Source organism: Accipiter gentilis, chromosome 33 (assembly GCF_929443795.1).
Source record: "Accipiter gentilis chromosome 33, bAccGen1.1, whole genome shotgun sequence".
In the NCBI taxonomy this organism is placed as follows: Eukaryota; Metazoa; Chordata; class Aves; order Accipitriformes; family Accipitridae; genus Astur; species Astur gentilis.
In genome coordinates this window covers 8,215,331-8,242,707 of record NC_064912.1, presented here as the reverse complement: position 1 = coordinate 8,242,707, position 27,377 = coordinate 8,215,331, and the positions used below count along the sequence as shown (strand labels likewise).

The window sequence follows — 27,377 nt, the reverse complement described above, 5'->3', positions numbered from 1 at the left end:
CACGGAAAGTTTCCTAATGAGTGAAAAGCTCTTGGTGTTGGTTTGAGAATCGGCATGATTCAAATCATTATTTTGGCATATTCTTTAATATATTCTTTTTATAAGTATAATAATTGAGATATTTTTAATTACTAATACTAGAATATTAACATAAGAGTCATACTAGGCTTGGAAGTTGATGGAACAGTATTTTTATCCATTTATGCTGCAGATTGCACCTGAGTCTGCTGCTTTCTCTGTGGAATAAGATGGCTGTTGTGAAAGAGCTAAATTGTCTTCACAACTATTACTGTATTTTACATGAATGATGGCCCTGCTTGGTTTTAGTTGCCTAAGTTGGTGACTTAGCAAAACTCATACATGCAGAGTGCAACGACCTTGGTGAATGTTTTATAGTGTTTTAATACCTTCATCTAATATAGTTTAAATTTGATATTTTGATTATAATAGTTCTGATTAGTGCCTTTTTTCTTTTTTCTCCTCATAGGGATTGCATGAAAAAGTTCTAGAAGACTGTGAGATAGCATTAAGATTGAATGAAAACAATTTCAGAGCTCTCTATCGGAAAGCAAAAGCTTTGAACGAATTGGGAAGATATAAGAAAGCTTATGATGCTGTAGCAAAATGTTCTCTTGCTGTGCCACAGGTAGGTAAATCATATATTGATGATTATTTTTAAAAATTTAATACAGAGAACATATACCATCCTCAAGACCATTGAAAGTTTTTTGGTTGGTTTGGGTATTTTTTAATGCATATTTTTTAATGCAGTAAAATATTTCTTATTCCTTTAAGAATTATTTTTTTGTTGTGGAAGTGAAGTCTGACAACTTTCAACAAAAGAAATAGTTACTTTGCAGTGGGAGTGAAGTGCTATGAATGTTTGCAATGAACACTACAACTACTGAATTAATTGTTTAAAGTTCTCTGCAGTCAGAATTATACTTGGGACGTGAAGTGAAAAAACACCCATAATTATAATGTACAATATTGATTGTTTTGATAATTGTATTTTAGTTTTCCAGGTTTTTAGTAACATTCTTATCTGTGCATTGTCCTCCATCTGAATCACTTGCTATGCACCTCTAATCTTAGGCTATATCTATATGAGCAGGCAGTGTGTGCTATAGGATAGGATCTGTAGACTGAAATGCTGGTCCTGAGGATCTGATTTCCATGATTGTTTGTGGGTTTTTTGTTTGGTGGTGTGTTTTTGTGTTGTGGTTTGTTTCTGGGGTTTTTTAGAGAGTTGGAGTGCATCAAGTGGACTCCTGCAGCACTTTCAATTTAGTTTAATCCAAAATTAATCTAATTTAGCTCTCTCAGACCTTTCATAATACAAACTAAAATGCAGCAAGTGAGGATGGTTAAGAGATTTCACTTCAGAAGTACATTCCTGATTTGAGCTAAAATGCTGATGGAAACTTTACATGCTTTGCTGAAAATAGACTGATCACAGGACAGAATACTGAGTTGCATTTTTTTTGCCTTTCTACATCAAAATTAAAGTGAGATGGCTAGACAAACTGTTGAGCGTAGGTTTACCTCTTGATACAGAGAAGGTTTCAGTTCTGTTTCCAAAGACACAAGCAGTTTATCTGAATGTGTAACTTTGGACTTTGGATCTTCACTTTGCACCTCCAGATCTGAATGTTTTTGTTTAAGGTTTATATGCCTTTTTATAAGTTCTATAAATAGCTTTTTCTAGCTGTAGAACACATTCTGAAAACTAAATCTTAAAATAATTTAAATGGATAGTTGTTATAGCTATAGGACAGAGTGAAACCAGGTTTTTAACTCAGCTTTTCTAGTTGTATGATGCAATTGCTGTGCAAATACAGAGTTCTCATTAAATATTCAGCAGTGTTATGTAGTAGCTGACACTATGGTAATCAGAAATGTGGCCTTCAATTTGTCTAAAAACAAAACAAAAAACCCCCATTCACTCAAAGAACAAACACCTTCCCCAAATAAACAAAAATACTGGCCCACAAAAAAACCCACTTCTCTGTACTTCTCTGGTTTTGGAAAAATCTTTATATTATTTTAAATTCAAATAAATGGAAGAGAAGGATACTGTATTTTCTGCTTTTTAAAAAACTCCAAATATTAGAGTAATTTTCCTTGAGGGTAGCTGTATCTTTCGGCGTTAGCTTGCAGTCCCAGATGTTTGTGAAAGAATAAAGATGCATTATGAGACATCTTGCATATAGGGATCTTGCAGAATATAGACTGAGATGTAAACAGATGTCTTGACTAGGCGACAATACATGTAAATGATGAAATTTTATTTATGTCTTTTAGGATGAAAGTGTGATTAAGCTTACCCAAGAACTAGCTCAAAAACTAGGGTTAAAAATAAGAAAAGCATATGTAAGAGCAAAGGTAAGATTTTATTTTAACAATTCACATTGAAGTTTCCCTCTCTTGATACCAATTTTTTATTTAATGAAGGTATCTTTTCATTCCAGCCACCCTCCTCAAATTCAGTTTCTAGCGATGTATCTGCTCAGGTAAGGTTTTACATGTTCCAAGTGCAAACTGACTTGAAACTAGAGGGAATAATTGTTTCATAATTTCACGATGATGAAGTGGAAATGGTGCAGTTGACATTTTTTATAAGATGCTGTTATTTTGGATTTTAGGGTTCTTTCAATCTTTGTGTTCAGTTTTGCTGTATATTTATGGCAGACTAGGACATAAGATTATCAGTCAAGTTATCTTTGTAGAATAAGTGTTAGCTAAAGCATTACATTCAGTGAGATGAATATATTTACTTTTAATGTCTTGAGGCAACGGCATAGTTAATGTGCATATTTTTTGTTGACAGTTATCGAAGTAAAGGGTGTTGGGATAAAATCTCTTTTAATTTATGTATCTTTCCAATTTGACCTTCGCTAGCAGCTGAACTTGCATTTATCTTGCTATTTGTAATGTGTCTGAATAGCAGTAATGAGAAGTTCATCTCTATCTTACAGACTTTTTTCATGGGCATGTAGACAATTTATCTGTAAATAAGCGAGGAAACGTAGCAAAAGCTCATTTAAGATACTGTTTAGACTCTTTCATTCCCTGAAGTATCATTCTCACTTTTGTTGGTTGGTTGCAGATTTTTAGTGATAACATGAGTGGATTTCAGTCTGCAAATGGATGCTTTATCTAAAAAATTATTTGACCTTTAAATTCCATTAGACTTCATAAATTTCAGATTTTATAAAACCTAAATTTGAGGACTTACATTCTTAGTCTGTAAATATGTATTTGTAATTTTTAATGGCTCTTGTGCAAAGTGCTGAGAGGTATTTTTTTCTCACTTACAGAATTCTTCTTCTGTAGAAGATATTGAGTTAGGTGAGTCTTGTTGTGTTACAGTATTAATGGTAGGAAGCTAGATATACCATGCATATCTCATTGTATTTCTTATGAAATTTCTTAAGAAAATTCATCTTGTCATTTGAAAGATCTGTGGTAAAAAGTCTGATTTCTACCTCTAAAACGACATATTTAAGTGGCTGAGCAAATTTCCTTTCGGTCTCTTCAACTTGATATGATTGCAACTGCTCCTATAGTGATTGTCTCATACTGTTATCTTTAACTTGGAAAAATATGGAGGGGAGAATATGCTGAAGATTTTGTAAAGTATTAGGTCTGTAACTTCTCCTGTCTTTTTTAGTTTGAGTAATATATAAACGCTGAAATATAGGTACGCATGAATTGGAAGCTAGTGGAAACTGAAAACATTGAATGTGATTATACTTAAACATTCTTCGTGTTTCTCCACTCCCTCACCCCCCACATTGTCAGGGTAAAAGTTATGCAAGATATTTTTACATCTTTGAACAAAAGTTCCAGTCATTCCTGTCTTACCTGTTTCAGATTTATCTGACCAGAAGCAAGAGATGGTTTCTGCTGCTTCTTCATCAAACTTTGTTTCTGAAGTGTCTAAAGTGTCATCAGTACCTGTACCATCTTTATCTTCTGTTATGCCTCTTCAAGTGGAAAAGGTTTCTTTGCCTTCTGCAGTGTTGGCAAATGGAGGGAATGTTTCTTTCTCTATGCCAGAAGCATGTTTAGATTGTGGAGATGGAGATATAATTATTGGGGAAGAACTTGATGAATTACTTGATTCTGTGCCTGATCCAGATGAAAGTGTAATGGTAAGACTTTTTTGTTTATTTTCTTTCTTGAAAGACTGTCTTTGAGTGGGATCTTGTATTTTTATCAAAGGGGCTAGTAGCAAAATGTGAGTTTACCTTTCCTAGTTATATTAAGCTGTATTTGTGCATAGTTGAGTTGATTTATTTTTTTTCCTCAGGGGCAGATTGTTGCAAATGTGGCTGTAAAGGTACCAGGACCCAGCAGAGCTCCAAAGACAATTACATTGGTTTTGCATGTAGGAAAACCTGAGTGAGGTTGCTAGGGGAGGGATACTACTTCAGAAATACTGCTATACTACTACCAACACTGCTACAGTGGGAGGGATATTATTTGCAGGAAGTACTATGAAAAGTGAAGTAGGCTTTAGAAGTCTGGGCTGGTGCGTAGTGGGTTTTTTTTGTTTTTTTGTTGTTTTTTTTTTTTTGTGGTGCAAATAAACCCTCTCAGAACCTGAAAATGTGTTGGAGTGTCCACCCTGTAGTTGCAGAAACTATAGTTAAACATACGCTTACAGCTTTGCAGGACAGTAGTACTTGTGCTGTGCTCTTCTTGTGCATTCACTAATATCTCTGCAATCAGAGCTTTGTCCAGATCCACCTCCTGGATAACCAGAAATAGTTAGACCATCACGAGTCTAACTTTTTATATTTTTTAGAAGAGATTATTAGAGAAATTAAGGCAAATGAAGAGTTGTTCTTAATTACACCATCATTCTAGAGCTAGAACAGACTGTGAAGCATACAGAGTTTCTCAGCTATTAGAATGAGAGCTATAATTGATCAGCAGAGATGTCTGAACTTATCAGCAAGTTTACTGACTCTCTGCTGTGGCCCTACCAGTCTTTTGGAGCCCTTAGTATTGCAATGTTAAATGAGACTGTGGCATATTTAATTTTTCAATGAGTTGTAATTTTAATTCCTTTTTCAGCTGTGGCTGCAGCTGTAAATCTTTAGATCAAAAATGCTTGGACTTCTAATTTTCTGTTTTATGCACTTTATTTTGTAGAAAGTATTTTGGAAATGTAGAAAGTAATTATTTTTAAGAGATCCTAGGAGGTTTGCCATATGTCCTGGTTTCATCTGGGATAGAGTTAATTGTCATCCTAGTAGCTGGTACAGTGCTATGTTTTGAGTTCAGTATGTGAAGAATGTTGATAACACTGATGTTTGCAGTTGTTGCCAAGTAGTGTTTAGTCTAAAGTCAAGGACTTTTCAGCTTCTCATGCCCAGCCAGCAAGAAGGCTGGAGGGGCACAAGAAGTTGGGAGGGGGCACAGCCAGGACAGATGACCCAAACTGGCCAATGGGGTATTCCATACTTCCACATCTAGTATAGAAACTGGGGGAAGTGGGGGCAGGGGATCGCCGCTCGGGGACTAACTGGGTGTCGATCAGCGGGTGGTGAGCAATTGCACTGCGCATCACTTGTACATTCCAATCCTTCTATTATTACTATTGTCACTTTATTAGTGTTATTATCATTATTGGTTTCTTCTTTTCTGTTCTATTAAACTGTTCTTATCTCAACCCAAGAGTTTTACTGCTTTTCGCGAATTTCTCCCACATCCCACTGGGTGGGGAGGGAGGGAGCAAGTGGCTGTGTGGTGCTTAGTTGCTGGCTGGGGTTAAACCACAACACCGTAGTGAAAGCCAGAAGGAAATACAGCCTACCAAGATAGCCTGCAATTCACTCAAGATTCTATACTACACGAGACTGCAGTCTAACAGCTTGGGGAACAGGGAGTTTCATGTTGGTCAAACCCCTTGCAGACCTATTTGGTCAACCTCCAGACAAGGGGGGAGCTTCTTGGGATGACAGGGAGAAGGAAGAGGAACTCCCCCACTTGGTATGTCCTTAACAAAGGAGTACAGAAGGATGTGTTATTTTCCATGGGGGAGAAAAAGGTGATCTGGCCTTTGCAGAACATGGTATCATTTGATTGTATCTGAAGATTTATTTTAAAGCTAACTCTTAACTCTTTGCTGTACTGCAATTTCAATTATGTTCTCTTTATTTAGAAAAAAAATGTTGATTTCTGACTCTTCCTACTCTTCCCTGTCGTCTCATGTTGTTAACATAATTAGGAAATTCAGCTCTGATCTGATTCATAAAAAAAATCCAAAACTGTCAATAATTTTATAAACTTCAGCTAACTGAACCTTTAAAGTGGTTGATTCATGGATAATTCCTTGCATTAGGGCATTGTTTAGGGTTTGATTACTGTAGTTCTCCAAGTGTACTGTAGCTCTGTACAGTACTGTAGTACTGTACTGTACCTCTTAGTGTTGTTTTTCAGTAGGTTTATAAAAACCTTGCAAAAACTTTACTAAAACAAATACCATTGCATATTATGTTCTTTAGAGGTTTTTTGCAGTGTGTGAACATTCTTTTTAAATTTCCTCTTTTCCAGCAAACTACAGGAGCCAGAGGACCTATTCCTGCAGGAAGTGTAGCTCCTAGTGTACCTTTCTCTGCCTCTTTGTTGGGGACACTGCCAGTTACTGCAGGATTTGTTCCTTCACCTTCTCTTTCAGAAATCTTTTCACAGCCTTTGGCTTCTTCACTGGAAAATTTTTGTTCACCGTTAAGCACCTTCTCAATCAGTGACCCAAAAAGAGGTAAGAAATGAGTCTTAACCTTTTATGATGAGAGTTGTGCATGAGCCAACTGGCTTCCGTTTTTAGCAAATGAGTTTTCACAACTATTCAGTAATAATTAACATTTACATAATATTTCATGTGTGCTCACAATTTTGGAAAGTATTGATAATCGGTGTTGGTTGTACACAAGAATTTATAAATAAAGCTTTTGTTTACTTGGGGTCTGCATAAGCATGCTCCAAGCTCCCTCTGTTCAGTTTTTCTGCATTTATTGTGTAAGTTACTTGTTTCAGGTGAATAAGTATGAAGAAGGAACTATATTCCTTCAAACTTTTTTTCAAAAAAAAAAAAAAGAAAAAAAAAGGTGTTCTTACAGCTTAAACCATTTCTGAGGATTTGGCAATAAACAAGAATTCTAAAAGGCTAATATAACTGTGTACGCTGAAAAGATACCAGAATTACATGTTTGGATTCAAACTCTGGGGATTATAATTATGTAGTGAAATCAGGTATGTGAACTAACAAGATACAGATAGTCAATGAACTAGAAAATATAAAATAAAGTTTTGTCTCTAATTACCAGTGTTACAGGAGCATGCTCTCTTTAGAACAAAGCCAAATTTACAAAATAAAATTAAAAATAGAAGAATCCTCTTAACCCTCTTTCATGTTCTCATTTTTGATAGTCAGGTGTTGCTTATCCAGCTACCCTTTTTGTACTGCACAAGTATCTTCATGTTGCTTCAGTATATGCCTGTGAAGCTACTGCTGATGTTAATCAGATGGTTATATTATAGATGATTACCTAGTAATTTTTCAGCCCAGATGTTTACAAGGGGCTTTTACATAACTGAAAAAAAAAAAGTAATCATAGCAAACAAAAAGCCTTTGGTATTTGTCAAAACCCCAAACCTTTGATACTTCTACTTCTCAGGAATGATAAATAATTTTTTGCATAGGATGTTTTGGGGAACTGAAATAACTAAAACTTCTTTTTGTTTCTTCAGACCTCTCAAGTTCAGCTTCTAGAGATGGAACACCAACACTTAGCAGCAATAACTCCCCGTTATTTGTAAGTATTTTTCATGTTTTCTTTCACGTCAATTCAAATGTTAACACCTTGAAGGATTAACGTAGATCTTAATTTTTACAGTAGTAGCTTCTATTTTTTAAAAAATGGCACTTTTACCATTAAAATATGATTCTGGGTTGGAGAACAGTTGTACCATAGCTCACAGCAACAGTAATCGAACACAAGGAAAAATGTACAAAGAGTGTTTTATGTATTCAAACTTTGACTACTGTCATAGCCACTTTTTCTGTTCTGAGGAACTTCCTGTAAAACACTGTGGAAGTGTAAAATAACCAACCTAAGAAGGAAAATCTCTTATGATCTGAGTGCCAAATAATCCTGGAAACCTATAGGAACAGAACAAAGATCACCTTGTGTCTGAGAATCCATCTGGTCTCTGTACCCTGGTCATGCTGTATATTTTCAATCATGCTGCTGGCCATTGATTATGTGTGGAAGGGTGGCATGAAGGATTGCATCTTTAAGAGCCAGGATGGAGTAATACTTAGCCTGGCAAGTGCTGCTGTTCTCCCTGTACCTGGTTGGGTCTTGTTATATGCTTAGTCTGTGCTGGGTGTTACAAATTTTGTGTGTAGTCTTTCTTATGCTTTGAAGAACAATTTCAGTAGGTTAAATTTTAACTGTAGATAAATTAAATTACATGGATCAAATAAAATATGCTTTCTTCCAACAGATAAATGGCCCTAGTAGTTTGTTTGGGTCTGAAAATTACATGGGAATTGCAGGCCAAACTAGAAATGACTTTTCAAATGTTTTTAGCAGCACAACTGCTAATATACCTATATCTTCAGCACTTGCGGGAAGAAACCCATTAGAAGGTACACATGAGCTAAGACAGGCCTGCCAGTTATGTTTTGTCAAAAAAGGTAAGGGGCTTTTGGACTCAACTGGGTTGATTTTTAAAAAATTATAAAGCATACATTTAAAATTTTAGTGTTCATAAGTTAAAATACTGTTGGCTTCTAAACAGTGTTAATCCTGACTTGTTCTTTGCAGATGTAGTACGAACTTATGATTAAGGAACTGGTAAAATGTTTCAACAACTATTTTATCATCTTTCTTCTTGTCTTTATTTCGTGTCCTAATAGAGTCTTGATTCCTAAACCCACCACAAATCACCACACGCTTTCCCCAGCCTGTAGGTTTACTATGTAAGGTCGTTCACATTCTGTATTCACTTTCCTCCCAACCCCCAGGGTACTGTGAAGAATGACACCTTTGCTCAAGACTAAAAAAAAACTTGCAATACTCTCTCTGATTGGCCATGGGGAATTGAACCGCAGTTCAAAGTACCTGGTAACCTTCACATCCCATCTGTTTTATTGTTCTTTCAAACTAATTCTAAATCATAACCCTGAGGCTTCCAAACCTTAGTAATAATTAACTCCACTGTATTGACTCAAACGATCTTAACCAGTATTGGGCTTTAATATAACTAATCTTCTAGGCCTGAGCTGTTGCTGTTAAATAGAGCCATATTCTAGAGGCAATAGCTTTTATTAAGACTAATCTTAAAAATAAGCATTGTGTTTCAAGTTATAGGTTTTATTGATATACTAATGAAGAATTGTATCGAGACATTTAGGGGATGACTATTGTAGTTTTTAGAACTTTTAGTTTAAAATTATTTTATAAGAAAAACCATGAAATGATGTTTGAAAAACCATAGAACACGTTCTGTTAAAAGCAGGAATATAAAAATATTGGTGGAAGTACTTAGCATGTTCTTAGCTTCACTTTTTGTATCAAAGCATCTATTTCTTCTGTTTCTTTGCATCTCTATCAAAGCCTTAGAGTGTCTCCTGCTTTTACTACCTACTTTTGAAATTGTACTGTTCCATCAGCTTCATGTCTAGGGGAACTGCGTCACATTCTTGTTTTTGTAGTCCCTTAAACAGTGACATTCACTGACCATTTCTCATCTTCAGACTCTTCCTTATTTCTTTGTTTTGGTGATAATGTAATCTTCGCTTTAGTATCATCCTAAAGACAGAATTTAAAGCTAGGCATACTTTGTTTCCAAAATCACAAAGTTCTGGGATTGGCATTTATTTTTGGCACGAGTGTACTTCTTATCTAGTGTGTTTTGTCTCTAAATGTAGTAACTGTTCTAATACAATAGAAGTTGAAGTTTAAGAGAGCCATTTACTGATCCTTGGAATTTGTCTGCATTGACTTACTACAAATAAGCAATTTAAGTTTTAAGTTAGTGTTATGGAAATGTATACTTTGGAGTTTGAAAAAATGCAGCAATTTGTTGCTCTCCAAAAGTAATCTTAAGGTTGTAACACAGCATCCCTCCCCAAATAACCTGTGGGTTTTTTTCTTGCTGAGACTGGTCCTTTTGTAAGTATTCAGGTTTTTTTTTTTTATTCTGCTCAACATGGCTATTAATGACTTTTGGTTCTTCAGAGTTGCTGGTGCAAGTAGGAGTTCTATACAGTGTGTTCGTGTACTTTGCTTTTGGGCTCATGTGCCAGTCTGGGTATGGAAATGTTAAAACTATGCTGCAATTTATGCAAATATAAGCCATTTTCTGTGATTGTTTCAGGTCCTAAATTATTGGATTATGCTTACCATCCCGGTTTAGAACATAAATGTAAGAAGGATATTCTAATTGGTAGAATAAAAAACTCTGAAGATAAATCATGGAAAAAAATACGTCCAAGACCAACAAAGACACAGTATGTGGGACCATATTATATATGTAAAGGTACGTGTTCTAGATGGTAAAATGTTAATGCCTACACTCAAAGTAATATAGTTTAGCTTTTCTACAGTGAAGTATAGATTGAGTTTTTATTTTTGCTCATGGGAGGTGAAGGAAGTTCACTGGGTTGTTTATATTTTCAAAGGCTGTAAGGGGAGCCATGTTTTGACCATTAATGTGATTATTTAGGGAACACGCACTGTACTTCTGTTCTTCATCATGAATAACTTCCCTTCTGAGTGGTGGGCTGTTACTGTTCAAAACAAACAAAAAAGCATTCTCTTGTTACACTTTTGCGGTATGATACTCTACTTACGATGTAAGCAAGATGACTTGTGGATTAATTAACAGCTATATTTAAACAAAGGGTATTTTGGGTTCTCAGCATTGTTGCCTTAGACTAGAAAAGAATAGCTGATGGAGGTGTGCATCAGCCTTTCTGAGGAGTTTTACATTTTCAGCAAGTCATTCAGCATAAGGTTTTGCTTCTGTCTGCTAGAGTTAAGTGACCCATTTACAACAGATGTAGCTTCTTTATTAAAAACATTTGAAATGGAGATAGAGGAAGTGTTAAGATGAATTTACAACAAAAGTTGTGTAAAATCAATGTCATATTCAATGTTGTCATTTTAGATGTTGCTGCTGAAGAGGAATGCAGATATCCAGGTCATTGTACGTTTGCGTATTGCCAAGAGGAGATTGATGTGTGGACACTGGAGCGCAAAGGAGCCCTTAGTCGAGAAGCTCTTTTTGGTGGAAATGGAAAGATCAACTTGACTGTGTCCCGACTTCTTCAAGAACACCATGGATTATTTATGTTTCTTTGTGAGGTGCTGCTTTATTTCTAATGACACAGTAAAAATGATAATAATAAAATTACCTGGAAAGAAATGCTTTAGTTCATGCATGACTATTTTGTAAATTTTGAAATGCATGTTCAATAATAATTTGGCTAGCTTTAGATTAGAGACTAGTTGAAGTCTGTAAAATCTTTAAGGTAAGGTATATTTTTAAATATATAAAATACATACTCTATAATTACCTGTTTTTGTGTTCCAGAAATGTTTTGATCACAAACCCAGAATAATAAGCAAAAGGAACAAGGATAACTCATCCTCTTGTTCTCACCCTGCTATGCATGACTTTGAAGATAACAAGTATGTCTGAAATACCATCTCTCTAAGTTTTGAATTAAAAGCAAAGGTTTCAGGGCATTTTTTAATATTGACTTTCATTTCTTACCTGTTGATCAACTTATCTTCCTTGCTAACTGACTGTTATGCTTTGGTGGCATGGGTAAGACAAACTTAGTGAAGAAGGATTGTCTCGTGACTAAACTGAAAATGAACTATTTCTTCATCAATGCATTCAAATTAGTGGTATCCACACTCATGTTTGAATCTTAGCGGTTTTGGTGTCAGCTTGTTAATAGCTTATCTACCTGGTGAGCTGCATTGATGTAAACAGATGTGTGGTGTTAAATTAATACAGGAATTCGTAAGTTTGCTCTTTCTTTGGTCTGTTTTGCTTATTTTGCTGTAGTTTTAACTCAGTTAAGAACAGGTTTACTTTAATTACAGTGTCTGAAATAGACCATAGTCCTTATTAATTCAGTTGATAAAAAATAGTGTGAGGAAAGTGTCTTTATTCTTTGAAAGTTACAAAGACTTCATAGTGGTAATATTGCTAAATAAGTTTTGGAGAATTAATAGACTTAAGTTTTTATATGATGGAAACATAAATGGGAGCATTTTAATGGCTTTGTTCGTACTCTACTTCCCTATATTGAGGAGAAACTACAGCTGTAAGCTGGGCTGTTACTGTGATGCATCAACTCTTTCTTTAATGGTGCTCTGCAAAAGAATAAGTACTTGTATTTGTAATTGGATCAGGATATATACTTGACAGTGGACATGATATGCTTTCCCTCTTGGAAACGAGTGATCCAATTGAATTGAAATCAGTAATGCTTTGCAGAAGAGGGACCTCTGGATTTTACAAAAGTACTATATCGTGATGTTGGTTTACTCAGCCTAGAAATAATTAGATGCTACTTCCTTCTGGAAACTTTTTTGACTTTCTGATTTCAAGTAAAAATTGTTAACCAGACATTTGAATAAGGTGTGAAGAGGAGTGGTTAATTTACGTGTTTTTCTACACAGGAACAAACTAATTTTAAGGAATATCTAAAATTTACTGTTTTCAAAACAGGTGCCTTGTCCACATTTTGCGAGAAACTATGGTGAAATATTCCAAAATCCGCCCTTTTCAAGTTCGATGTCAGCTTGACCTGTGCAGACATGAGGTGCATTATGGCTGTTTACGAGAGGATAAATGTTTTTATGCTCACAGTCTGGTAGAGCTTAAAGTCTGGATAATGCAAAAGGAAACAGGTATGTTTGGTAAAATGCTCGCTTTACTCTTATTTGTAATGCCACTTTGTCCTTTGCTCAACTCCCTTCTGAAATTAGCAACTTGGGATCAGTGCATTCACTTAAATTTGCTGGAATGTTTCATATAGCATATTCAATAAACAGCAATGTAAATATGATGGAAAGTATTGAGTAGGCTACTAGCTATTCAAAATCAGCAAGCTTTTGGTAATAAAAACTGTCAAAACTACTCATTATGATCAGTTTTTTTTTTTTTCTTGAAATAAAAGTAAAAGTCTTGAGCAGATTTTATCCAAGTCAAACTAGATTTGTTTTTATTTTTAAACCTTCAAAGTTTGGAAGATCTTGATAAAATTTTTTTCACAGAGCACTGAAAGAAAAGCTTGGAATATTTTATTTATGCCATTGTTTCCCTTCATTCCCCAGTACAAGAATCAAATTTTTCCACAGTTAAAACTTTCTTTTAGCTTAGTGCTGTTCTGATAGTCTTACATAGTAAGCCAGAAAATAAATCTTTCCAGTTCACTGCTGTCTCTTATTAGTGTATGTGTTGATAAAACTTTCTGTTCTTGCTTACACAGGACATTTAGGCTGCTGCTTGTTGATATTGCTTGGTTTTGTTGGTTTTTTTGAGGGTAGCAAATTTTACTACCTCAGTTTCTAGCTGATAGCTTTTGAATGACATGTTTCTGTACTTGCAGTCTGTTCCTTGGTCATGAGTTCCAAACTCTCCATGACACTTTTTTAAAAAAGCAATTGAACTGTTAGCAGTAAATAATTGGTACCACGTAACAGTTGCTCATTCTTCCTACTTTGCTCTGTATGATAGCAGTACTTTACATATTAAGTAATCATGTTGGATCATTGTAATGCACAGAGGAAAAAGGGAAGTGTGGTAATCCCAGTGTGTTAGTGTTTCTGGCATTTTTGCCCTTTTATGTCTGATTTATCCTCACCTGTCCTTGTTACTTCAGCTTTCTATCTAGATTCTTGTACAGGCATACTGACATGAGATGTCACACTGACCTGAAAATTTTGGAGGAAGAAAGTTAAATACAGATGAGAGATGACTTTTTTTTGCTGATTGCCTGTACTGTCTCTCCTTGGATGAGCCTTTAGAAGTTTCTGTGTGAAAATAAAAGTTATTTTCTTACCAGCTGCCCCTACAAAATCAAGGATAGCAAATACTTACACTGTAATTTCTATTTTGAAGTAAGGGTTGGGTTTTCCATGAAACTTGATTTGCCAAAGAAGGCATTAATTTTTATTTTATGATGTGTTCATGCTGTCCTCATGCTTTGCTGAAGTCAGTTCAAGTTCAGTCTCTGCTCTTTGAATGAGGTTCCTCTTCTGAATGTAAGGTGTGGGAAATAAATGCTACCTTAGGCAAGAAACATTTTGCCGACCCTGAAATCAAAACACGGATGACAGTCTATATTTGTGTGGAATTAGAGCAGTAAATGTTACCATATGTGTAAACACTGTATAGCTCCCATAGGAACTTTAGCCAAAGTATTTATAAGAATGATTTTGTTGTTGTTTTTTTTTTTTTCTGAAACAAAACTTAATTAACAAGCCTTGTTCAAAATCTTTGAAAAGAAGGCGGGGGGCAGTGTAGTGTCTGTCAGCTTGCATTTTGGATAGTTTTTCTGTGGTCCATAATGCAACGTAGCTTTTCTAATTAGATTGTCATTAGAGGTTTAGTACATTATGTTTAAATAAATACTCAAAGATGCACCTTAACTTATTTGACCAATCTGTAATTTGAAAAACTTTGTGTGCTTTTCAACGTGCTTTTTGATATATATGCAATATTTCTGTTTTGGAGGCTCTCAGGAGGTTCTTAAGTATGTATATATATGTGCCTGTGTGTGTATGTATGTAAATGTATATACACACCCATACATGAGTGTTATGTATATGTATACAATATATAAAAAGAGAAATAGATAAAAGCTCTGGGGCTTCAGCAGCATTCAAGTTTGAGCATGTCTGTACTTCTACAACAGTCATAAGTGCTCAAGAACTTTTTCCCTTCCTTTACAGGTATTTCACATGATACTATTGTTCAAGAATCAAAGAAATACTGGCAGAACATGGAAGCTAGTGCACATGGATCACAGGTATTTTTGGTTTTCTATTAAACTAATTTTACAGTGACTTTGGTGGTAATTCTTTTTCTATGTCTGTGTATAATATAGCTTATTTTAGAAATCACTTTTTTAATGCTTTCTTCAAATAATCACTTTCACTGTAGGCTTTCTTGGCTTGCTCACGCTAAAAGGCCTGCTTTGCTTCTGCGCTATTTTTTTTTCTTTGCTTATTCTGTCATAGGTGGAACATAAAACCTAAATATGGTTTCAAAGTCAGCTGCCATAGGGCAATTAATTATCTTTTCAATATGTAGGACTTCTAAGTGTTTAGTTGGTATATATTACTACAACTTCTGGTTACAGACACCTAAATCAGAAATAAGTTAAATAAAAATGCATTTGTTAAGAAATGTCTAGTTTGAAATTACAAGCTAAACTATTACATGGCGTGTAGTGTAACATCTGCTTCCAGACATGTGTTGTAAACTTTTATTGTAGGGGGTAATTCATAATTATGTATGGATTTCTTTGCAGATACAAAATACCTTTTATTGTTGTTGTTTTTTTTGGCTTAAGATCCTTGGGAACCAAATGAAATATGGATCGCTTAATTTGAAGATGAAGTTTGTTTGTGGTCAGTGCTGGAGAAATGGTCAAGTGAATGAGCCAGACAGAAACAAAAAATACTGTAGTGCAAAGGCAAGACACCCGTAAGTAAGACCAAACAGTGAAAACTTTACTGTTTTGTCAGCCATTTAGAACCTCTTTTGGGAAACCTTGTTACTGCTTAGGAAAGAGTCATACAAGGAATTAAAAAAAAATAAACCATATTAAAGCAGAACACTGTCCTGTCTTTGTAGTATGTTAATAATTGGTAATGAGAAACACTTTGGTGGCTCTTTGGTGGGTTTTGGGGTTTTTTTATCAGTTATGGTAAAGTTTCAGTAGAATTTAGTTAAATCTCAAATATGTGGTGAAAGCTTTATAAAGAACCTTTCTGGGCTTTTCTGGTTCAGCTTCTGTGTACACAGTGTGTCTTTTTTTTAATAGCATTTTCTTTCAGTGAATGCATCTGTTTTTTAGCTGGACCAAAGATCGCCGTGTGGTGCTAGTAATGTCTAATGAACGTAAGAAGTGGATGACCATTCGTCCTCTTCCTGCAAAGAAACAAGTGCCTCTGCAATTTGATGTATGTTAACCTTATTTACTTAACTAAAATATTAGGTTTAGGTATCTGGAAAATACTGGTAATTGGGCTGGTTTCATCAATTCTGCAGAAATTCCCATGGGAGTTGGTGGGAATATGTTCATAGCATTTCTACAGAGTTCAGCCTTAGAAAAGCACTGATCTCACATGTTACTACTGAAGCCCTTTTTCATCAGTGGAAGTTAATAACTTTTTAAGTGATTTAACTCAGTTCTTACTATTTGCCGTAAATATTTCAGAAATAGTTTAAACATATCTGTGGTCTGGTAATCTGGTAGGCAAAAAGCAGTCATAGTACTTGCTTCCAGCAGTTTGCTTTTTCTAAGTAAAATACATTAGTTTTTTATAAAATAAACATGATTTTATTTTTCATGTGATATGAATGTCTGATTGGGAGGAGAAACACTAGCCAAGATCTGGGGCAGGGGGGCAGGGAACAAAAACCCAACATTTTCTACTATCATCCATTTTTACTTTATATTCATAAGGATATTTTTTTAATTCATGTTCCAGTTGTGCAATCATATTGCTTCAGGCAAGAAATGCCAGTATGATGGAAACTGCTCATTTGCTCACAGTCCTGAGGAAAGAGAGATGTGGACCTATATGAAGGAGAACAGCAGTAAGTAGAGGAGTAAATCTAACATGTTTTAAATCTAATTGTTCTGCTTTTCTTTCTTGTTCCTCAATTACTTTTTAATCTACTTTCTTTCACTGTCTTCTGTAGTAAACCTTGCAGGTGCCTTTTCTGTTAATTTGAATAAGCCCAGACTGGGTATTCAAAAACAGTATTAAATAGAAATAACTATATTATATATTTGTTGCTTGCTGTATTTTTAACAAGAAAGTAGTTTGTATCAGTTATTTTAGATGTCTTGGAAATAGTATATTGATCATGCAGCAGTATTGTTTGGTGTTTATATTGCCATGTGCACACGCTAGGATTCTGTTGATAACATATGGGGAAAAGCTATTTGTGGAAGAATTCCCCACCCGCCACCCCCTGCAGTGTATTTACTGGGAATTACTATTCACTTTCTGTTGTTGACTTGTTATTCCATTAGAGTGTTAATGGGGAGAAATAATTGAAAATTGGAAGTAATAAATGACATGAATTATAATATCATGGTCTGCAAGAAAGCAGGCTAAATTTACCAAAAAGTGTAGCACACTTTATATTAGTACTTTGAAATTCAGATATTGATGCACAGCAGTACAGTTGTTATCTGTACTTCGGGTGCCTATTCAGAAATTTTTAACATCTCACTTTCCCCTAGATAGGCAGAAATGGGTCTTGGTAAGTGGCCAGAGGTTCATATTGCTCTTGGCTCTTATCTTTAAATTGTGTAACTGTCTACATTGTGTCCTTCCTTTTTTCTTCTTACAGTTGGTGGGGACTGAATTATGCTTGCAAACTCAGTCGTTTATTTAGTATTCTCAAACTCTTGCTTTAATTGCTAATTACTTATTTTAGCTTCTGCTCTCATTAGTTCAAGACTTGGAGCAGTTGTATGACATATGGCTAAAAAGTCAAAAACCAGAAAAAGGAGATGATACAGCTGCTCAGGCAAACAAAGAAAATGGGAAGCAAATTCACATGCCAACTGACTATGCTGAAGTTACAGTAAGTAATCATAGGTATAATTCTAAATTCAAATGTGGTTTTTTTGTTCCTACTCCCCAGTCAGTAACATATATTGTCCTTATTTTCTTGGTGCTTCCTTAGATCATAGCTAGCTACACTAAATGCAAACTTTAACTGACACTGTAAAGCAGTTCCTCTGAATCCTCTAGAGCCAGTGGAGATCATAAACTTCAGGTGATTGTTTAAATAACTATTTCTGTTTAGGTAAACAACAATTTACAGGCCAATATAAAGAAAACATTAAAAATGTATTAGGAGCAGTTCTGTGATTACAGTGTTGAATTCTCAATGTTTTGTTTCCAAATTCCCTGTAAACCAGGTGGATTTTCACTGTTGGATGTGTGGGAAGAACTGTAATAGTGAGAAGCAATGGCAGGGTCACATTTCTTCTGAAAAGCATAAAGAGAAGGTTTTCCACACTGAGGACGATCAAAACTGCTGGCAGTATCGCTTTCCAACTGGATATTTTAGCATTTGTGATAGGTATGTGGTTTTTGAGGTGTTAAAAATGCTGAAAAATGACAGTTCATAGTGTAAATAATTAAGGCAGTTATTAGTTTTGATGGACAATGTTTCTAGTATTTCTTGCTATGCATACATCTTTCAACAAGAAATTAAGTAAATAACAGTATTTTAACATGTACTGTTAGAACTCAGGGGGTTAGATCTCAGGGTGCCTAATTGTGGAACCAAATTAATTGCCTGTGTGATGTTAATAAAGGTTACAAGTTTATTGCAGCTGTGTGAAATATTGTTGGTATTATTACAAGTATCACAATACTTAGGTATCTGCATATTAATTACCTGTGGAACACAAGAACAGTACCTAGCTGGACAGTGATATTGGAGCTTTAAGGCAAGTAGAAATGTTGTTAGCATCAAAACAAATCTGTTAAACTCGAGTATTTGTTACTGAAAGTCGTTGAGGAATGTGTGGAAGAGAACTTCCAAGACCTGTTGGTTTTCTCCAGCATTGGTTGTATGTTTTGCTTCTCGCTTTAATTCTTAAATGCAGCCTGCCTACCTGACTGCAGTAGATTTTTATTGTAGATATGTTGACAGTTATTTTCACTGTTGTAATCTTTTTGGAAAGCTAAAAACTTCAGAATCTGTATTCTGGAGTTAAAGATTCAATTTGCTGGTACAGATACCTTTGTTACTGCATTTCAAGTTAAAGATTTTGAATGCCTTGGAGATCTTGAGAAATTGCACAACATATAAAGCAAGTTATTTTTTGTTTGCAGTATTTGCATTGGAAGCTTATATGCCCCTTTTACTAAACTTTTAAGTAACACCCTCAGATATGCAAGTATAAAGTGAATACAAACTAGCATGCTTATAACTTAATACAAAAATACTAGGATAAAATAGGTTCTTAAGTCATACTGAGTACTTAAAACCCCAAATTTAGTTAACAAAGTGTAATTATTTTTTAACAATAGTAGTTCTTTAGCTTACTGAGTTAAATGATAATTTGATCTGATGAAATTAAAGGTTTGGGGCATTAAATGGCTCAGTAAAGTAGGAGCATGAAGAACAGAAAGAAAAGAGCCATCTCTTGTCCTCTATAAATACTTGACAGCCGGGAAAGAAAAATATAATTGAATGCTAAACAGAGTTAGTATCATCTTGCTTCAAAAATAAATACTCTTCCAATTATTTTTTTTGTCCATAATATTTGTGTATTTGAAAAACATGACCAGAGTAAAATACCTAGACACAATAGTGATCATGATAATTCTATGAAAACACTATTTGAAATCTGTCTTAACAGATATATGGCTGGTACTTGCACTGAAGGAAACAACTGTAAATTTGCCCATGGAAATGCTGAACTCCATGAGTGGGAAGAACGAAGACAAGTTTTAAGAATGAAGCTCAGCAAAGCAAGGAAAGACCACTTGATTGCTCCCAGTGATAATGACTTTGGAAAATATAGTTTTTTGTTTAAAGATTTAAACTAATACTGAGATGACACATACATGTTATCAGCTGGAAGCATAAACCAGAAAATTTGACAATAATCAAAAGCATGTGACAGAAAAGCTGCAGGTTTTCTGCTTTTATTGGCATATATTGTTCCTCCTGAACAGCAAAATATAGTAGATTTAGGGGGATTGAGCAGACCTGTCTATGCTCTCATGAAACAGAGTGGTGATTAAAAAAAGAAATCTGAAGTATTACGTGCTTATTCACCTTCTGTTGGACAGAAAGTTAGGAAATAGAAGGGGGGAAAGAGAGGTTATAATATCTAGGAAGCCCCCTAGTATCAGTCCTTCAGTTGAAAAACTTTAAGGTATCAAGGTATTACAAAACAGAGTGTTACGGGCTAAGAAGAAAATGATGGATGAAAATTCTTCAGATCTTTTAATGGAGAGGATTTGTTTAAAACAAAGTTTGCTACTTATCTATATGTAGGTTGCTAAAAAAAAAAGGTTTCTTATTAAAGATTTTAAACAAAATAACCATTTAACTACAGTATATGTTGAATGGGTATTTTTTCTCTATTTGTATGTTTCAATATAATTTACTGAAAAAGGATCTTGGGAGGAAAAAAGTATTAATTTTTGAAAATGAAGTAGTTGAAATTCTGTTTCTTGGTCTTTGCTGTTTAAATGATGATTTTGAAAGATTACACTTGTATGTCAGTATTGTGTATTATTGTATGGACTAATGTTGCCTGTAATAAAGAGAACTTTACACAAAGCTGTTTTCTGCATGTAGCCTCTCAGGACTGAGATTTTGTAAAAAAAAAAAAAAAAAAAAAAAAAAAAAAAAAAGCAAACAATGATTTGCCTATTAGCAAAAGCTTGAGCACCTGTAGCTAAAAGTTTAGTAAGTTGGTATTTGTGTCTCCAGCTGCTTGTTTGCAGTTTTCTGTATTGTCATTAGCTCATCACATCACTAAAATAACAAAAATGGCCAACTAACTTGCAAAGTAGACAAGCATTTTGGAGCTACGTGGTGCTGGGATGTGTTTTCAGCCTTTTGACTTGGATGTGAACCACCACCTCGGCTGCAAGGTGGATGGTACTTTGAATTGCATTTTCTGCAGACCACAGGCAATGGAAAACCATGCATGGGCTGAGATGATTGACGAGCCTTTTGGCTTTATCCTTGCTGGAGCTTCTGTTGCGTTTTGCTTTCAGCTTTCTTTGTGTGTTCGTGTTTTGGTTTCTCTGCAGATCATGCTTTCAGCTTTCTTTGTGTGTTCACTTAATTCCTTTTTTTTTTTGTCTTCTTTAACTAAGCTTCTTTCAGTCATTCATTCAAAATGGCTATAGCTAGGTTTTTTGGTTTTTTTTTTTTGTTTGTTTTGGTTTGGGGTTTTTTTGCCATGACCTTTCCCTCCTCTTGAGAGTATTTTTCTCTGTTATTGGCTGACCTTATATAATTAGAAGAGCTTTTAAGAATGATGTCAGTAGTTTGAATGTATTCATTGGCCATATATTGTGTATGTAAAAAGTGTTGAACCAAAGTTCAGTGATGCCCATACACATGACAAGCGTGGATGCTGTGGCCGTTTCACTTCACAAAATAAAAGCACAAGGAATATTAAACCACCACCTTCTGCTTCAGCCATAGCTGGAGGAACTTGGGAAAGAACTGTTCCTTACAGGCTAGGCTGAAGTACATTTGAATACGATGTACAGTATGCATACAAAACTAGCTTGGTGCTTGAACTACCACCTCCTGCAATGCTGATTTTTTTACATTGTTTGTAATAAACGGAGCTTGAAATAGAGTACTATGGACACTGTTATTTCTGTGACAAAACCTGATTGTATCGTGTGCCTTTCTGAATTGTTTTCTCAATTTTATGCTGTCATTGTTTAATGTAAGTGCTCTGTAAATTATTGGAAGTAATCCTAGACTAAACATGAAATCCTTGTTCTGTAAGGACGGTGTGGAATCTTTCATAACTGCAGCGGGGAGGGTGGGCGAGCGGGCTGTAGGGGAAGAGCTGCCGGCGGCCGCTCGGTCCTCGCAGAAAGGGCGGAGTGACTGGGCAACGTGCTTACTGATCCCGGCGACGGGAACTGCAGCGCTCTCCTGCGCCGAGAGCAGGAGGCGGCCGAAACGATTCCCAAGCGTTCTTACCGGGGGCGGGGGGAGGGCTGCCGGGCGAGCGAGGGCTGCCGGGCCCGCTCCCCGCGCCCTTCCCCGCCGGGGCCCAGCTGCGCCCTCGCCTGCCCGGGGCGGGCGTCCCCTCCGCCGCCGGGGCAACCGCGCCCCAGCCGAGCCGGGCCGGGCCGCCTGTGCGCCTGCTCGGGGCGGCGCGACGTGGCGGCGGCGGGTTCGCCGGCGGAGGGGGCCGGCCCGCCCGCCCCGGCGCGGCTGACAGGCGGGCGGTAGGGAGACGTGTGCGAGCGGGAGCGGCCCGGCGGCCCGCACCCCTCCCCTGCCTCGGCCGGGGGCGATGTCGTTATGCGGCGGCTCCGGCGCTGCGGCTGCCCCCCGGCTGCGGCCTCGCGCCGCCCAGATGGCGCGGCGGCCCGAGCTGCTGTGCGGCGCCGCCATCGTGCTGGGCTGCGCCTTCCTCGTCGCCCTCAAAGTCACCTGCAGGTAATGGCGGGGGCGGCGGGCGGCGGCCGGGCGGGCCCGGGGCGCGCGGGGCCCGGCCGCGGGAAGCGGCCGCCCGCCGCTCTTCCTGGAGGCGGTGCCTGCCCCGGAGGCCTGGGGCAGAGCCGCCTGCGGCAGAGCTCCGCCTGCGGGGGTCCCGCTCCGCGGCCTGCGGGTGCGCCGGGGCGGGCCGGGGGCTCTCCTCCTCCCGGGGCGCGACCCCTTGTGCCCGCTCTGGCCGCGCGTCTCCCTGCGCCCTGAGGTGGCGGCCCCGTGAGGCGCCGGGTCGCGTGAGGCAGGGCTGGTGACGGACATCTTCCTCCCGCGGCCGACGACACGCGATCCCCATGGCGACGACAGCCCCTCTCGCGTCGTGGGGGAACGCCGTCGCCAGCTCGGCGGTGCGGCGGCGGGGGGACGCGGGGCCCCCTCTGCCCGCCCCAGTACACGGGCGGGGAAGAAGCGACGGTGTTTTTGGGACGCGGGTGCCTTCACCGGAGGGCGTCGGGGTGTGGCGGTAGGTGCGGGGGTGCACACGCACCTGAGGGGCAGGCGCTTTGTCGAGAAAGCGCTTTTTGCTCGTCTCCAGAGAACAATAACTGGCACCTCGCGTTGCCACAGAAGGCCTGAGGAGACGCAGGGCTGGAGCCCTTTCCTCGGCGGGCTCGGCTGGCAGCATCGGGGGCGGGGGGAAACGGGTCCCTGCTGGCTCATGGGTTAGTGTGGATGCTCCCCCCACCCCATTACCTGCACCTGCTGCAGACAGAAGGATGCTTTGTGGGTTTGTTTTTTCTCCCAGTCTGGTTGGTGGCTGTCCTCTTGGGAGCTGGCACTCTCTGCATTGCAAAAGTCTCTTTGGTTCCTGTTTGCTGAGAGCCTGGCGTGCGTGGGTACGTGGAACCAGATGATGTCTGTAGCTGGAATTGCGGGGAGGGTTGGGTGATGTGCGGTAGGCACGTAAATGCGCTGCAGCTAGGCAGCTCGTTTCTGGAGCCTAAATTGGCATCTGAATGTTCTGGATGGGTTTTAGGTCAAGGTGACTGTTACGTGCTTCAAGTCATACTGTATTAATTTAAGAACATCTGCTGCGTTTGGGGTTTAATTTTGGGAGTGGGAGAAGGCTACAAGGATCTGATTCCTTCCCTATTCTGCAGAACCTGACAAATTTTATTCCAATAAACACTTGATTCACAGGTAATGCCTCTGAAAAATACTAAGGCCTTTTTTTCTCACCTGTCCACAGAGGATGTGTTATTTGAATCAAAGCGACTTTTAAGTCTTATGAATGAGTTGCTCTGTGAGCAGCAGTGCCTCTGTTCCAGTAGCCTGTATCTCATAGCAACCAGATAGTTTAGATGAAAGTCTAAAGCTCTTTCCATGTTACCCAATGTATGGTGAAGGATTTCTAGACTTGATCACCTCCCTGGTTTACTGTCTATTACTAAAAAAATTACTTTTTTTTTTTTTTTTTTACACTTACAATGATGCCTCTCTTTTCTTCCTGCTCTCCTTTACTTAAAACTTGCATGTTCCTTTCATTTTACTGCTAGCTGTGTTTGAAAGCTCACAAATGGAATGTGCTTGGAATGTGCTTCTCACCACCCTGTACTCTGTACAGGAGGTTTGATTAAAGGGGTTTGGCTTTTCACTTTATAGTTAAATAGATAAACTAATATCAGAATGTTGTGTTGCTGTCAGAAACAGAAAATTCCACGTGCAATTTGGAGGATGGTTAATTGCACGTTAACTATGACTACGGTACTTAGTTTCTCACCACACATCAGTACGGTTTGCAAGCAAGTCTCAGCACCAGAGTACAGTTACTACCACTACACTTACAATACGTAACTTTTGAGACCAATGGATAAAAAGCATGGAAAGGGAAAATTCCTTTACTACAAGGCAATCTGTTAGTGGGGTTTGAGATATTGCAGGTTTATAGTGGCTCAAGGAATAGCCAAACGAAGCCTGAACTAACATGTTATTATGGAAGTCCTGTGGTTTAGAACCCGAGTTATTTCGGTCACTATGCAAATGTCTTTTGAGACAACCCCACTTCTAAGGACCTTCCAGTCAAAGAGGCTGATCCTACAGGCACTTGCATGTGCTTTCCTTTATTACCAGGTTGTTCTGTTGAAATGAGTTTAAGTTTTTATAGGCTTTGTGTAGCAGGTACAGTGTTTTAATAAACAGTGTGTGATTATTATGTTTGTGTAATTGCTTATTATGTAATCCTCAGTTTATACTTGTATAATTTTTAGGGGTTCAGAGCACTATTCTCTTTGTAAACCTGGAAATTATGTAAAAGTACTATGTTACACCTTTGATATTGTAGAGGGAGACGCTACTGAGCAAATCGGCTTAAGAAGCTGGTAGCTATTGATTTATTGTGGCTTGGTTTTTAATAATTACTGGAGGTTTTTTCATATTTGGAGGTAGCCGTGTAGTTCCTGACTCATTCATGTCATGGGAATTCAGTTGATCTGTTTTATATTTTCTTGCAATTTGAAGCCAATTTCATACCACATTTTTAAGGCTTACGCTCTAGCTCTTGAACTAGTTGTCCACACTCTGTTTAATTCAGTAGAGGAAGCAGAGGTTTTAAACATATTTAGGTTGTCCATTTTCGTTAAACTGGTTAAAGAGGAGAAATTCTAGTTAATGTCTCTGAAGAAGTATGTGTTAGTGCGAGATCAACACTTAGGTGCCATGTTTTGCTTTCAGCAGCTGATCAGCATGTGCGTGCTGACCTGTGAGTTAGAGCCCTTGCACATCAGTTTTGTGGCTGGTCCAGCTGGCAGTTAGAAATCATAGGAAGAAGCTAGCAGTTTGGACAAGCACAGGGTGCAGGCATGGGAAGGAACCAGAGGTGTTGCTTGTGCAGTGACATAAGAACCTAAGGGTTGGGGAAGGAGGTGCTGGGTTACTGATTGGGGGAAAAGGCAAGGTACAAAGGTAGAAGTCCATAGAAGAAACCAGATTTTGGGCCATCTGTGTGAAAACAGACTTTTGTGAGTAGTGGAATTAATGAATTGTAAACATGAGGAACCAGTTAATATTTTCAAAATTCTGGATTTTGAAGCAAATAATGTCTCTTACGTATGATTTAAGAATTTCCATAACTTTTAGAAAATATACTGGGAGTGATTCTTAAATGTTGAGCTTTATGCTTAGTACCTGGAAACGAGAGAAGAGCTGTGGCTTTTGTGGCTCTGTATTGTAAAAACAGAGGTACTTCTTACAAACCAGAACAATAGTAAAGTTTGAAAATGTGGCAATGCTGTTTTAGGAGGTTGCTTAACGTATGAGTTTGACAGCATCAGGGGCTCAATATTTTTATCACAATTACTAAAATTGTAACCTGAGAAGGAACAAATATCGGGTAAAAAGATTTTTATATTAGCTTTTTATTGTGATACAAGGTAAAGGGATGCACAGTCTTTCCCAAAACTTCTGGTCACATAAGGAACCGTGGCAAAATTGAGCATTACAGTGGTGTGGTTCAGTTTTTAATCTGACTTGCTTTAGTGTAAATATAGCTAGTGGAAAATTTTGGAATTAAGAGAATATGAAAAAGAGAATATGATCATTCATTTGCATTTAAGGCGGTTTGTACCATAACAACTTTTGAACACCTTGGAAATGCCAAGTTCTGGATTGTTTGATTGCTAACTTGATAGAAAATGGTTTCCTCAGTATTTAGTTTACATTCTTGGTATTACTGGTCAAACTAATTTCTGTTAAGAAACTTAATGTGTCATAATTTGTTTAAATCGAGACTCTCTATTTATTGATATTGTCCTTACATTGAAGAGGAAATGTGCCCTGAACAGTTTGCAGTCCCTGCTCTAATCAGTAAAATAAAGTAACACACATTTACATATTTTTTCCTAATACCATATAAAAGAATAGAAGTGTAGAATACTTTAAAGCAAAGTGTATGTAAGGCACAGTAATAGTCTGTTTATATAAACATCACATCACAAAACTTTATGACCAGTGTCTCTTCTCTTATCAGGGTGCTGTTACGTAAAGTACAAGTGTTAAAAGAGGATGAGGCCAGGGAAGAAATCCAAAGAAATCACTCTTCCTGGTAATTTTATGCTCTATAGCAACCAGCAATAAGAGTGTAAGCTAACATACCCATAAACATAGTGTGTGGTATCACAGCGTGACTTTCTAAAGCTTGTTAAGGGTGATCTTTAGATTTTTATGGTATTTCATGAAACTAACTTGGATAATGTAAGTTGTAGTCATTTGCATCAATTTCTAAAGTTTTGTCATTGCATGACCTTTGCTAAGATTAAAAATTAGGGGTTTGGTCACACTTTTCTAACTACTGCTGTACACTCTCAATAACCACTCTTAATTTTCTTCCTGCAGCCGAGCAAAAGATGTAACAATGCCAGCAAAGCTTCCAGTGAATTTTTTCTCCACAAGATCTCCAGTCATTGATCTTTTTCGGGGACAATTAGATTATGCAGATCACCTTCGTCAGGATTCAGAAATTGTGCTGTATTTCTTCTATGCGCCATGGTGCGGCCAGTCCATTGCAGCAAGAGAAGAAATAGAACATGTGGCCAGCAGATTGTCAGACCAGGTAACTCCAGAGAAGATATGAATCTTAAACATGACCTTATAGCTTTTTAATCTCCAAGCTGATGCTAATTTCTGTCATCCCATGGGAACCAGCAGGACTTGAGTGGTCATATTTTAGGGTAACTCAGCCAGTCGTCTTAGTTTTAATTTAACATATGGAGTGTTAGAATAAATGTAGAAAACCTGTGATTTCTGCTCAGTTGTCTGTAATTTCTGCTGCTGAACGGGGAAGTCTACAAGTTTCTTTTTGTAAAGTGTTCTCAGATTTATTCACCTGCCTTCAGACAGAAATTACAGGGAGTTTGCTTGCAGTTCCA

General features: G+C 37.6%; 2 protein-coding genes across 10 annotated transcripts in view; both read left to right on the top strand.

Annotated features, from left to right (window-relative positions):
- Positions 1–21,765, top strand: part of ZC3H7A (zinc finger CCCH-type containing 7A) — a 31,097-nt gene extending 9,332 nt beyond the window's left edge. The window contains exons 5-24 of one of the 4 annotated variants that reach the window (XR_007510341.1): positions 488–646; positions 2,305–2,385; positions 2,472–2,513; positions 3,321–3,351; positions 3,877–4,157; positions 4,316–4,345; positions 6,568–6,775; positions 7,765–7,829; positions 8,524–8,716; positions 10,402–10,563; positions 11,194–11,390; positions 11,620–11,717; positions 12,772–12,953; positions 15,000–15,076; positions 15,623–15,756; positions 16,130–16,235; positions 16,767–16,875; positions 17,744–17,877; positions 17,980–18,072; positions 18,218–18,341. Coding sequence is in view for 2 of the 4 variants with exons in the window: in XM_049835498.1 (XP_049691455.1) it covers positions 488–646; positions 2,305–2,385; positions 2,472–2,513; positions 3,321–3,351; positions 3,877–4,157; positions 4,316–4,345; positions 6,568–6,775; positions 7,765–7,829; positions 8,524–8,716; positions 10,402–10,563; positions 11,194–11,390; positions 11,620–11,717; positions 12,772–12,953; positions 15,000–15,076; positions 15,623–15,756; positions 16,130–16,235; positions 16,767–16,875; positions 17,744–17,877; positions 18,218–18,381; positions 19,673–19,862 (2,643 nt within the window). In the remaining 2 variants the exon portion in view is untranslated. Of the gene's footprint in view, positions 1–487; positions 647–2,304; positions 2,386–2,471; positions 2,514–3,320; positions 3,352–3,876; positions 4,158–4,315; positions 4,346–6,567; positions 6,776–7,764; positions 7,830–8,523; positions 8,717–10,401; positions 10,564–11,193; positions 11,391–11,619; positions 11,718–12,771; positions 12,954–14,999; positions 15,077–15,622; positions 15,757–16,129; positions 16,236–16,766; positions 16,876–17,727; positions 17,878–17,979; positions 18,073–18,217; positions 18,382–19,672 lie in introns of those variants that run through there. The other 3 variants (XM_049835498.1, XR_007510342.1, XM_049835499.1) reach the window with 3 other exon arrangements.
- A 476-nt stretch (positions 21,766–22,241) lies between these two features.
- Positions 22,242–27,377, top strand: part of TXNDC11 (thioredoxin domain containing 11) — a 34,464-nt gene continuing 29,328 nt past the window's right edge. The window contains exons 1-3 of one of the 6 annotated variants that reach the window (XM_049835457.1): positions 22,242–22,464; positions 26,480–26,554; positions 26,845–27,061. In XM_049835457.1, the coding sequence (XP_049691414.1) occupies positions 22,319–22,464; positions 26,480–26,554; positions 26,845–27,061 (438 nt within the window). In that variant the 5' untranslated portion in view covers positions 22,242–22,318. The other 5 variants (XM_049835460.1, XM_049835459.1, XM_049835458.1 and 2 more) reach the window with 5 other exon arrangements.